Genomic DNA, 13626 nt, shown 5'->3' with positions numbered 1-13626 from the left:
ACACTGAATAAGCACTGCAAATATATTTCATGCATATTCATAGGAGATGCCCCTGAAAAATAGACCTTTTGTGGCAATCCAGGGCCGAATTATGTTAGCCACTAGAGTAAAAGATAAATTATGAAGTTTGTGCTCTTAACAAAATTGCACAAGGATACTCACAAATTATACATAAACAGGACAAAGCTTAAGAAACAGCTAATGATTTAACTAATGATGTCCTAAGACCCATTTTTCAGAAGGAAAAAAAAATGAGGGCTTACAGATTTTGAAGATTATGTTATAAGTGAGCACGCAATACCACGGTTCCTTCTTCCAAGTATTAAAACAAAACATGTAACATATGAAGGAGGAAGCTAGATGAGGATGAAAAGCTCGAGCACACCATCTTTAGGTGTTTCTTATACCGGACCAACAACCACGACGCAGCCCGTACACGCCAAGCACCGGCCCTTCGCAGAATCCCCCCCCCCCCCCCAGCAAGAGGCTTCCCAACAAACTATAAATGCCCTGGCCTTCTCCTAAAAAGCGGAAACAAAAAAAAAAAAAAGAGAGAGCGAGCCAGCAAGACTCACCCTCACCAAACGGAAGCACGGAGAAATCAGCACTTACCGGCACAGCTCGCCGTCCTATACTCCAGATGTCAGACTCCGCTTCCTCCGCCCGCCCTGCAGTCAGCTGACATTGCAGGTGCCGCCTCCTCCGCGCGCCACACTTCCACTTCAAAATTAAATATTAAAAAAATAATTTCTCTCTATAAGTAGTTCCTAATATTCAATCCTTCTACTGCTTTCAAAGCGAATATGTTTTTTGTTGGTTATAATTTAAAGGGCTCAGGAATGACGTCGATGGGATGTGACGTCATTGTCGTTCCTGTCAAACGTTCTCCCTGCCCTCCCGCCAATTTGATTTATCTTGCAGAAACAAAAAATAATTTTGAGTTTTCCCTAGAATTGTGACCTTCTGGAGACGAATGGTTATATTTTTTATAATAAGTTTTGTTGTAATGCCAGAGCCTTACTGTACAATTCCAGCATAAAACTGTTAATAAGGAAAATAAACTTGCTAACATCACGTGACTTACCACCGTCGTACATCTGTTTTCTCTATTTTAAATAATACAAATGAATACTCTCAGTTCAAACTATAAAAACGTCCACCGTGAAAACAGTTCAAAAAATCAGATGATAAAGGTCAAAGGTTACTAGAATTCTCAGAACATTAATTTTCATATGACTCTAAAACAGTATCCGATTATAGGTTATTCAGAAACGCGAGCTACTTTCCTGTCCATGGAAAAAATAGATACCATCAATTACTTTTACATATTTATTTCATTTTACCGAACTAGAGGTCAAGGGTTAAAGATGCTCGCCGGAAAATGAGGAGCGCGCGAGCCACAGGCGGGAAGGTGGAGAGTGCCGAAAAAAGTGAAAGGACGCGCGCGAGAGAGAGGCGGGGGAAAGGAAGAGGTTGAGCGCGTGCGCTAAGCAAGCGAGGACGTAACTGAGCGAGCGTGCGAGAAAGAGAGCTCGAGCCCGGGAAGTAAGGCGATTAGGGGGGCGCGCGCGAGCCGCGGGGAGGAGGGAGGAGCACCAACTTCCAGCGCTCGCCGCCGCCGCTGCCACATGTGGAGGAGAGTGGCGGGGAGGTAGCCTACCCGTCACCCCTCCCCCGATACCGGCGGTGATAGCTTCGCCGGCCGCCGATCGACTCGTTCCTCCCCCTGAGCAGAGCAGACGCCGACCCCGCTACCACCGCTACAGTCAACGACGCCTCCTCTTCGGGTCTGACTCTGTTCGGCGGAGGGAGGGAAGGAGCCGAGCTCCGGCGCACAAAATGAAAGGGTGAGTTCTAAGTTTTGCTGCCTCCTTCTTACAACGAGCTAGGGAGGGGGATAGTTCACATTTAATCCCCCACCCTTGTTGAGGTCCCCGGGGAGGCGGACGGGGACAGGACCTCTGCTCCCGAAAACTTGCGGCCCTGCCCTACCGTGTGGGGGGCTTTACTTCCCGCCCCTGTGAAGACTTCACAGAACAATTCGGTTCCGTTTAAATAAAATGTGTTTTTGTGGAAGGGAAGAAGGTGACTTTGACATTTGTTCTACTGGGCCAAGCGCAAACTTTCTAGGTGAAGGAGGTCTCGGATGGGGATAGAGTTGAGGCTGGTTATCTTTTGAAATGCTCCCTTTTTGTTAAAGTGTATTGTGTGTGTTTGCGGTAAGAGAGGGGGAGTTAGTTATCTGTACTTTCAACTGTTGAATATAAGGAAAGGAGTTTGAACGAGGAGGCCCTTAAGGCACTGGTTTTCTTTTATTTAACTTTCTGCCCTATTTGAAGGGGTTAACAGAAGAGGGGCAAGCACTTATTTTTAACACAACCTCAGTTTTATTTTTAGGTGACATTGGGCGTTCAGACATTTTCTCTTTTTTTGACTGGTTTAGGGACTGGTGGGGAGTTGAAGGCCCGTTCTTAATTTTGTTCCGCGTGTAATGAGAGAAACAGTGTCTCCTGTACCAGGGATCCGTGGGTGTCAGCTTTTCTGTACGCCAGGAAATGGAGCTAAACGTGGTTCTGACTGTGTTTAACTGTGAACTGTATCTCATTGTGCTCCCTGTATTGGAGTTTAGTAAGATCAGTATGGTTAACACTTTTATATAAAAATATTAGCTGTTACTTATCCACAGAAGTCACTACCTGCTTTTTTTTCGCATAGTAATTTTTTTTCCTGGAGAGAGAGGAATTTGCACCCCTTTCTTAGTAAGAATAATTAATGAAAATTAACCACATAATATAACTGCATGATATAACAAACCTGCTTTGCAGGGTCAATCATGATTAAGGGCAGATGTCATTTATGGTATAGTTGCAGTAAAAGTGTCAGGTGTTATGTACTGAAGTGTTTATTGACACTTAGCATTTATTTTCATATAGGTTGTGTATATATATATGTGTGTGTATATTCAATCTATGTAAATGCTGAATGTTAGGATTGAGCAGTGTGTGCTAGCAAAATGCCAAAAATAAATGCAACTACTGCTTAAAGAATGTTGGAATGCTTTGGGGCAAAAGGGGGTCTATGCTTGAAATTAGCATAGCCAGTCCAAAAATTTTGAACATGATCAGAGTGCTGGCGTTCTAGGGTGGTGATATTAATCCCTGTCCTATAACTTCACACCTGTTCCCTAGGGCCTGATTCTACTAGATTTTTTTGTATAGAGATAGAATGGGAATGTAGCACATGGTAATGTAGATAGATGTTGGCAGACACCAACTTGCCCACCCAGTTGCCTGATTTGCCTCCTCCCATCTTGCTTTAAGGATCTCCCAGCTTGATTGCCTGCAGGAAATTGCTCCTTACCAGTTAGTGTTTTTGTTGTCTTTGCGATTCTGGCTGGCCAGGTAGACAAGCATGTTTCCATACCTAAAGCAACACCCAGGCACCACATTTCTTTTATGAAGTCTCTCTTTATCTGCCCCACCACTGCTGTTAGGCTATTCCAGGCATCTACCACTCTAAATAAATATTTCTTGGCCTCCTGCTACAACTTCATATCATGACCCCTTCTTGAATTTTTTATGGAAAATGGCACCACCTTGTACTTTAGTTGAACTCTAAATATTTTAATGTTTGTTCTTCATCTCCTTTCTTCCAGCAAATACATTTTTTAGTATTTTAAGTCTTTGTGTGTAGTTTGATGTAGGTCCAGCTTGGGAGCCTACAATGTAAATGTCATAGACCTATTTTGGGAGCCCCTCTCAATATCATTGCAAAGGTACAGCTTCTAGAACTAATAGTGCTCAAGTTATATGGTTTCACTATTGAGCTATACAAGGACAGTGTTACTTGTTTTTCCTTGCTGGTGATACTTATGCACCCAAGCATACTATTGGCTTTCCCAATTTTACTACACTAAAGGTAACCTTCTAATCAGTGGATATAATTATTCCTAGATCTGTCTTGTTTAATTGCTAGTTCTTGTCCTAATTGATAAGTGGTTAATGGAATGATGCTCCAGATAAATTACTTTTTACAGTTTTGCATTGAAGCACGGCTGCCAAGCCCTTGACCATTCTTCCAGATTTTTATTAAGTTTTCATTCTTTTTTTCTGGCCCTTCTGGTGTTTACCATATCATTTTGTATCTGCTAGAATGGACATTTTCTCTTCAAGACCACCTGTAAAAATATTGAAAAGAACTGATCTTGGCACTGTCTTCATCCCCATATGTTGAGGTCTGTTGCTGTTTCTCCCACCTTTAACAAAATTTTTATATTTCCATGCTAGTTAGTTTATCTGGCTTCTGTGTGGAACAGTGTCAAAAGCCACCATTTTTGTCACCTTATTAAGTAACTGTTTTATTTGATAGGAGCTTCTCCTAGTGACCCTGTCACATGCAGGGGTAGAAAACTCCTGGATGCTACTTTCCTAAAAATTTGTGCCTGGCACCTGATTTAGGAGAAACTGCTGCAGATCATGGAAGTGAGTAGCCACTGAGGGCCCAAAGTAGAAGAGAACATCTGGTAGGAAGACAGCTGCCAGTGCTTGCAGTGAGTCTTATTGGAAAAGTTAGCGATTAACTGGCTGCTGGTTTAGAAGAGAATAGCCACTGCCTGCATCAAGCCTGGGCTGGAAGAGAGCATCAGCTGCTGCTGATATTGCTGCTTGCAACAATCTGGACCCCAAGGAACAGTTGCTGCCTGGGTCGAGGGGAAACTGCTATGGCTCGAGGCTGCTCCTGCCACAGAAAGGAGAGATTAAGGAGGGGAGAAAAATAATAAAATCAAAACCAAAAATGGGAATCCAAGGCAAAAAATATAGCAAAAAAATAGATAAAAGGAGTAAACATGGAAAAAAATCAGAAATATAGACCAAACCAGAAATAGCAAAAAAGTAGCAAGAAGTCCAAAAAAATAAATGAGCAAAAAAAGCCACAAAATTAAATTAAATTAAAAGGAAGAATTTTTCCTTGGCTCCTTAAATATATATCTATGCTATGGCTGTTCAAGTTCTTTTACAAATTTTTCCATCCCTTTCTACATGTTTCAAGGTACTGCATCATCCTTCTCCTATATACCGTAGTTTTCATAAGTTTGAATACTATTGACATTAGATTGATGGTGCGCTAATTATTTGCCTCATTCACTTTTGAGGAGTGGGACTAAACTTGCTGTCCTCTGTTTGTGAGAACTTCCCTTGTCTCTAAAAGCAAGTCGAACAATCTGTGAGAAGTGGTCAACACCTAATAATCATTTAAATCATTTCAAAATGCTTAACACTAAAATTGACTATTTGCTGGTGTTGCCTAGTTGTATAAGTTTAGAGCAATCGACTTTTTAAATACATATATATACTCTTATGGTATTAGTGCACGCTAGAATTTTTTTCCACCTGAGTAGTTTGTACTATGCAGGATCTTGGTCTCTAAATAATCATGCTGGTTCTGAGCAAGAAGTAAATGGGACTTTTATTCTTTAAAATATTTTTTTTATATTTAGACTGTTTATTGAAAGAAGCAAGCAAACAAATGCCTGATACTCCTTATGTACATCAAGCAAAATATAAAAGTTACAATGAACAAATAGTACACTTTACAATTTTTCCCTTGCCCTTCCCAAAGTTTAATTTAAAATAAGATAAATTATGAAGAGAATAGACATAGACGAATGCCTGATACACAGTGGTCTCTTGTGCATATCAGGCAGATCTAATAACAGAAAAGGCAAAGCTTGTAAGAACAATTGCTTTAACTCATACTACTCCCACCATCCCAAAACAATCTCCCCAGGTAAGCACTAGACACATGGTATTAAAAACCAAAGAATCCTGACAATACCCCTCACTCCCTCACCACACCTTTCCTGATATTTGTATGTGTGTGTATGGGGGAGAGCTGCTGCAAATACGGCTCCCATACCCCTATAAACTTTCACATTTAAAAGATCAAACCATTTTCTGATTTTCTGTTGCATCAATCCATTCAACTTATTTCTCTAAGACCAAAAAGAGGGTGGCATCTGTTCAAACCACACCTGCAAAATTATTTTCCCTAACAAACAAGCTTTCCTAAGAAAAAGGTTAAACCCTTCCCCCTGTACTTTAAATGAAGCATCTACATCAAAAAGAATACCAATGGCAGACCTAATAAAGATATTAAATATTTCCAAATCTTACCCGAGAAAGATTTTACGGCCGGCAGAGTCAAAAATAATGCCCCAGCATTTCCCTATCTTGATGACGTTTAGTACGCAACTCCGATTATAGGAAGTCAAGATTACAAAGTCAGGTTGGGACCAGGTAGGCTCTTCTTGAAATTTGTTGTAACTCTCTAAGACTCACCTCTCCTGCCAGCTATGGTATCTTGGCAAAATATTTAGAGAGCAACAATATTGAATATTGAAGTCCATTACCTGCTATTAAGTTCACTTAGAGAATAGCCACTGCCATTAGCAATGGAAACATGGAATAGACTTAGTTTTTGGGTACTTGCCAGGTTCTTATGACCTGGATTGGCCACTGTTGGAAACAGGATGCTGGGCTTGATGGACCCTTGGTCTGACCCAGTATGGCATGTTCTTATGTTTCAGTAGTTGATAGCTCATTCTGCCATTTACTTAAAAGGGATTCACAGGCCATACCTTTCTCCAGGCCAATGAGAGATTTATGTAATCGTGATATCCCCAGTTTCTCACTCCTCCATCTGAAAGAACCCGTCAACTTAGTCTGAAATTCTTCAATCAAGCTAGCCTTTGTCAACATAGAGACATAATACCGCAACTGAAGATAAACGTATAAATGCTTGGGGTTCAAAGCAAAGCTAGTCGACAAATCGCTGGTGGCAGCTGCCTCACTCTGGCATAAAGAACATAGGTTGAACCAGGGCTCTAAGATTCTTTTCAAACTCCAGAAGCATAAAATGTGAGGTATCCAAGATCCATTTTTTAACGTGCCATAGCAGACACACCATATATTTCTCCATATTAGGAATAACCAGGCCTCCATCTCTCCAACCATCCAACATCTTACTAATATGGATCCTAGTCCGCTTCCCCTGCTAAAAGAAAATGGGAGAATTTGGTTTAGCCCAGTTTAATACCCCTCTTTTGCATTAATAGGGGGAGCGTCTGCAGGACTTACAACCATTGTGAATATAAGATAACTTTAAATAAATTCACTCTATCAGTAACTAAGTGGTAAACTGTTCCAGGCCAGAAATTTGTTCTTCATATTTAATAGGGGGAGAGTATTTAAATTTTAGTAAGATCCGTAGGTAGTTCTATATCAAGATATTTAAAGGAGACTCAGCTCAATGAAAAGGGAAGATTGCACCCCATAAGGCTTTAACAGAAGTGTGAGACCATAGTTTTGGACTTACGAAAATTAAGCTTAAAGCCAGAGAAGGTCCAAAAGCACAAAAATTATTCCATCAATACAGCCAAAGATGCATAAGGGTTGCAGATCGTCTGCAAAGGCCACTATTTGAACTCCTTTTAGTCCATCTGTATGCCTGTAATATTTGTATTGAACAGTAAAGGTTCCAGGGACAAAATAAATAATGGAGAAAGAGGACACTTTTGACACATCCCGCTCTGCAATAAAACTTCACTAGTGAGATTACTGTTTAGCAGAATCTGTGCTGAGGGGGTTAGAAAATAATAGGCAGACTACTTGCAAGCACATGCCAAAGAGGCCAAATTTCTCTAGGGTGTAAAATAAATAGTCCCATGACGTGATCAAAAGCTTTCTCTGCATCAAGGACAAATTCTCCTTTTCTTCCACAACATAGAGGCCAAGACCTTTAACATTTAAAACAGAGTGCCTCCCTCTAACGAGTCCCACTTGATCTACTGTTAGATCTGGAATAAAAAGATCCAAGTGATCAGCAGATATCTTTGCCACAAGCTTAAGGTCAAAGTTTAGCAGAGATATGCGCTGATAGAATTCCAGCTGAAGTGGGTTTTCCCTTTCTTAGGCAAGAGAGTAATCAAAGCTTTATTGGTCTTATACGGAAAGGACTGGGCCGCAATGAGAATGGTAAACAAGGTTTGTAGTGGCAAGAGAACATAAGAACATAAGAAAATGCCATACTGGGTCAGACCAAGGGTCCATCAAGCCCAGCATCCTGTTTCCAACAGTGGCCAATCCAGGCCATAAGAACCTGGCAAGTACCCAAAAACTAAGTCTATTCCATGTAACCATTGCTAATGGCAGTGGCTATTCTCTAAGTGAACCTAATAGCAGGTAATGGACTTCTCCTCCAAGAACTTATCCAATCCTTTTTTAAACACAGCTATACTAACTGCACGAACCACATTCTCTGGCAACAAATTCCAGAGTTTAATTGTGCGTTGAGTAAAAAAGAACTTTCTCCGATTAGTTTTAAATGTGCCCCATGCTAACTTCATGGAGTGCCCCCTAGTCTTTCTACTATCCGAAAGAGTAAATAACCGATTCACATCTACCCGTTCTAGACCTCTCATGATTTTAAACACCTCTATCATATCCCCCCTCAGTCGTCTCTTCTCCAAGCTGAAAAGTCCTAACCTCTTTAGTCTTTCCTCATAGGGGAGTTGTTCCATTCCCCTTATCATTTTGGTAGCCCTTCTCTGTACCTTCTCCATCGCAATTATATCTTTTTTGAGATGCGGCGACCAGAATTGTACACAGTATTCAAGGTGCGGTCTCACCATGGAGCGATACAGAGGCATTATGACATTTTCCGTTTTATTCATCATTCCTTTTCTAATAATTCCCAACATTCTGTTTGCTTTTTTGACTGCCACAGCACACTGCTCCGATTTCAATGTGTTATCCACTATGACACCTAGATCTTTCTTGGGTTGTAGCACCTAATATGGAACCCAACATTGTGTAATTATAGCATGGGTTATTTTTCCCTATATGCATCACCTTGCACTTATCCACATTAAATTTCATCTGCCATTTGGATGTCCAATTTTCCAGTCTCACAAGGTCTTCCTGCAATTTATCACAATCTGCTTGTGATTTAACTACTCTGAACAATTTTGTGTCATCTGCAAATTTGATTATCTCACTCATCATATTTCTTTCCAGATCATTTATAAATATATTGAACAGTAAGGGTCCCAATACAGATCCCTGAGGCACTCCACTGTCCACTCCCTTCCACTGAGAGAATTGCCCATTCAATCCTACTCTCTGTTTCCTGTCTTTTAGCCAGTTGGCGATGTCCTTTCGTGGATTGCAACCTATTCCATGACTTTTTACTTTTCCTAGAAGCCTCTCATGAGGAACTTTGTCAAACGCCTTCTGAAAATCCAAGTATACTATATCTACCGGTTCACCTTTATCCACATGTTTATTAACTCCTTCAAAAAAGTGAAGCAGATTTGTGAGGCAAGACTTGCCCTGGGTAAAGCCATGCTGACTTTGTTCCATTAAACCATGTCTTTCTATATGTTCTGTGATTTTGATGTTTAGAACACTTTCCACTATTTTTCCTGGCACTGAAGTCAGGCTAACCGGTCTGTAGTTTCCCGGATCGCCCCTGGAGCCCTTTTTAAATATTGGGGTTACATTTGCTATCCTCCAGTCTTCAGGTACAATGGATGATTTTAATGATAAGTTACAAATTTTTACTAATAGGTCTGAAATTTTATTTTTTAGTTCCTTCAGAACTCTGGGGTGTATACCATCCGGTCCAGGTGATTTACTACTCTTCAGTTTGTCAATCAGGCCTACCACATCTTCTAGGTTCACCGTGATTTGATTCAGTCCATCTGAATCATTACCCATGAAAACCTTCTCCATTACGGGTACCTCCCCAACATCCTCTTCAGTAAACACCGAAGCAAAGAAATCCTTTAATCTTTCCGCGATGGCCTTATCTTCTCTAACCTGACCCTGAAACATTTTATAGACACCCCTCCCCCCCCCCCCCCCCGGAATCGATCTGGCCGAGGCATTTCATAGAAAAGGGTATTCTGAATTCCAAGGTGAATCTCCTGAACACTGATTGGAGCATTTAACACCTCCAGCTGTGGAAGCATAAGTTGCGGCAAAGTGATGTTCTGAAAAAAAAATAGCTCCCTGGCCTGCACATTACCTGGCTCCCTGGAATAGAACTTCTGAAAATAGTCTAAGAACACCACCTCGAGTCCTTCACTAGCTTATTAATGCATTATTTTTGTCTGGCATAATTGCAATGTACTTGGCTCCCAATTTACGCTATATCATTGCCTGCCTTGTTCCCATACTGAAACAATATTTATAATAGAACGTGGATTTCTGTGCTCTCTGGTGGGTGGGTGAGTTGAGGGCCACTAGAAATGAGACTTTGTTTTTATTCTGCTGCTGCTTAACCAAAAGCAATCTGTCCGATCATACCTGTCTCTTGAGTCTCAGAATTTTATTATCTATATCTTTTGTCTTTTACTTGCAAAAGCAATTATGTCCCCCTGGAGCACTGCCTTGGCTGTCTTCCGATAAAGGGTATGGTCCTCTAAGTATATCTTATATTTGAAGTATTCACCCACTTCTTTTCTAAATATAACTGAAAACCTGGGTACCGAACCAAATAGGCTGGAAATCACCATTGCTTTCCACCCCTCCAGTGTAACTCTATCAAATAATTGGATGGTCTGAAACCTAGAGGGCCAATCATGGCCCCAGACACTTTCCAAAATAGCATACTAGATGAGCAAGTAATCAATCTGAGACTGAGACATATGTTCCCTAGAGACGTGCATGTAGTCCCATTCGGTTCTTTGAAATATTTCTAAAGTGCGTTGCTATGTAATATATATAAAGCAGCAATATTCATTTTAGCTGGAATTATTTTCTTCTAGATGAAATACCTGATACAAGTAGGGAGCACCATCTTAGGTGCTACTGATCTGATATCCTCCTTAAAGGTTTAAGTTGTAAGCACAATATGTGAGAGAACATTTAAGGGGTAATTTTCAAATGAGGTGTGTAGATGTAACTACTATCCTAGCAACTTTCAAAAGCCATTTACTTGAGTAAAATGCATTTATTCGAGTAAAAGCTAGTTTTACTCAAGTATATGCTTTCTTAAATCTGGCCCTTACTGAATAAGCCCTGTACAAGAAACACAAACTTTCATAGTGTGCTATATTCATTTTTTGATCCCTTTTGCCCTCTTTAAGATTGCCCTCCTGCAGCCCCAGATGGCAGGTCCAAAAGGCACAAAAACCTTTGTCAGCCCTGAGGGCTAGAGAGGTGACATCTTCTATCTTCCATTTATAGCCATAAAGGGTAGCCACAAGTGACAAGCTTTTCCCCTTTCTGTTATTAAACATGTTCCTTCCAGCGTACTAGAATAATATTTATAAAACTTAGGCCCTAGATAAATTAGTATCTAACTTTTTATATTTGCCCTTTTTTTTTTTTAATTTTTCTCATTTCTCTTCCTTATTTTTTACATTTTGTTTTTGCTCTTCCCATCCCTCCAGTAAGCCTCCTGCTATTGGCAACTACTGCAACTCCCCAGGCTTGCTAGATGTGGCCACTACAACTTACTTTCCCTGACTTGACTCATTGTCTCTTCTGTCAAGTACTAGGGCCCCACATTTTAAATTTTGGGACAACCTGGTGCATGGAATTTTTTCCCAGCTCTGAAGCATTAACACCAATAGAAAAATCTAATCTGAGTCTCTTATACTATAGTGCTGTGGTTTCAGCCAGGAAGTTAAACCTGTTATAACTATTTCCTTTTAATTTCCAGATTAAGACATGTTTTGATTGATCATATGAATTAGCATTTTCCTCTACAGCGAAAGCAAGACTTTTATATTAGTTGAGGTTTTTCACTGAATTGATGGGAACATTTTATTTAAATTGTCCTTATATGCATTTAATTTTGGTATACCTATTTTAGACTGGTTTTAATGATATTTATAGCTGACAGTGTTTAGTTCTGGTTAATATTTGATGGTAATGTGCATCTGTTTAGAGAGGGTTTTTTTTTTTTGTGAGACCTTCCAGTTAACTGCATTGATACCTGAATGATGAAATTGCCCCTTCAGGAAAAATATCAGAGCCTAAGCGTATATTGGGGAATTTATCATGATTAATATAAAAATGCGAACCTTCAGATCCATTTAACACTTAAGAATATCTGTTTGATCATTTAGAAATTTAGAATTGAATGTTACTTCTGCCCGAGGTGGCAAAAATCCAGTTGCAAATGGTGAGTGTAAGCTCTAGTTTGCTACTACTCTTCAGTATGTGGCAGTTGGGTGACCACTGAGGATCTTCATACCCTCATCTGTGTTGGATGTTGCTGAAAGCTTACTCAAGTCATGTTCCTGGTCTTCTAGGAATCTGATTTTTTTTTTTTTTTTTTTTTTTGCTTTCTAATTCAGTGGTTCTTGGTTCTAGTCTTTGGTGGGAAACTCTGAATAAGTCTGGATTTTGGGATAACCAGCAATATACATAACATAAGTTGCCATACTGGGTCAGACAAAGGGTCATCAAACCCAGCATCCTGTTTCCAACAGTGGCCAATCTAGATTACAAGCATAGTTCTCTCTAAGCTGATTGCTCATGGATGTCAGAGGACTGAAGGGCCAGAACTGAGAATGGTGCATTTGCCAAAATCAGAAACACTAGACAGATATGCCCAAAATTTATACAATAAGGGATAAGTGTGGGTTGATATATAAGTATATTTTTAGTGCTGGTGGGAAATGGCATAAATGCTGCTCTGCTTAGTCTGGTTTCATAAGGCTATATTATTACACAATTTTAACATGTATTTTTATTTTGGTGTTTATATAGTGTTCCATACCAGGGCATTTTACAGCAAATTAGATAACGTACAAAATGCCTGCCCCCAAAAAGCTTGCAATCTAACGGGCCTATACAGTACAGTGCGCTCCGGCACGCACTGTTAACCTGCCATTGGACGCGCGTTTTCCCTTACCCCTTATTCATGTTGATGGCCCTATTAGGTATTCGCGCGGCGCTCAGATTATCTCCTTTGTAACCCGCTATTTTGCCGCGTCCTTAACCTGTTAGTTTACCACTACCCTCTACTTGGTGTTAGTGTGGTGTTCGAAAATTAAAACGGGAATAAAGTGTAAAAAATGGGGGTAAAACCAAAGGGAGTAAAGTGTAAAAAAAACCATGGACGACCTCCATATTAACATTGCAGCGTAAGTTGTTTTTATATATATATATATATATATATATATATATATATATATATATATATATATATATATGTATAAATACCTGTCACTTTCCGAATCCCCCAGGCGTGCGGTCATCGAGGCGGTGGCGGTGGGAGCCGGCGGGCGGGTGGGCGCGCGTTGGAGGCCTCTGGAGGCCGCTTTCGCCGCCGGCTCCCTCTGCCTGGATGAATGCACACCCACATGCCGCCGGCTCCCACCGCCGCCGCCTCGATGACCACACGCCTGGGGGATTCGGAAAGTGACAGGAAAGTGACAGGTATTTATACATATATATAAACAACTTACGCTGCAATGTTAATATGGAGGTCGTCCATGGTTTTTTACACTTTACTCCCTTTGGTTTTACTCCCATTTTTTACACTTTATTCCTGTTTTAATTTTCGCCCTGCGCCTTGCTTCGGGAGGTGGGGGGAACCATCCACTTCCTG

General features: G+C 40.5%; 2 protein-coding genes across 6 annotated transcripts in view; one reads left to right on the top strand and one right to left on the bottom strand.

The window, feature by feature from the left end:
- ATP6V1A (ATPase H+ transporting V1 subunit A) overlaps positions 1–1472 on the bottom strand; it is a 132033-nt gene extending 130561 nt beyond the window's left edge. The window contains exons 1-2 of one of the 4 annotated variants that reach the window (XM_029579341.1): positions 1344–1472; positions 613–720 (exon numbers count right to left, since the gene is read on the bottom strand). Coding sequence is in view for 1 of the 4 variants with exons in the window: in XM_029579340.1 (XP_029435200.1) it covers positions 264–336 (73 nt within the window). In the remaining 3 variants the exon portion in view is untranslated. The other 3 variants (XM_029579342.1, XM_029579344.1, XM_029579340.1) reach the window with 3 other exon arrangements.
- The window catches only part of NAA50 (N(alpha)-acetyltransferase 50, NatE catalytic subunit), a 53668-nt gene continuing 41510 nt past the window's right edge, over positions 1469–13626 (top strand). The window contains exon 1 of one of the 2 annotated variants that reach the window (XM_029579347.1): positions 1469–1847. In XM_029579347.1, the coding sequence (XP_029435207.1) occupies positions 1840–1847 (8 nt within the window). In that variant the 5' untranslated portion in view covers positions 1469–1839. The remainder of the gene's footprint in view (positions 1848–13626) is intronic. The other variant, XM_029579345.1, reaches the window with a different exon arrangement.

This window comes from Rhinatrema bivittatum, chromosome 15 (genome assembly GCF_901001135.1).
Source record: "Rhinatrema bivittatum chromosome 15, aRhiBiv1.1, whole genome shotgun sequence".
In the NCBI taxonomy this organism is placed as follows: Eukaryota; Metazoa; Chordata; class Amphibia; order Gymnophiona; family Rhinatrematidae; genus Rhinatrema; species Rhinatrema bivittatum.
Note: the sequence above shows the minus strand (reverse complement) of the source record. Positions and strands in the feature narration are given on the sequence as shown.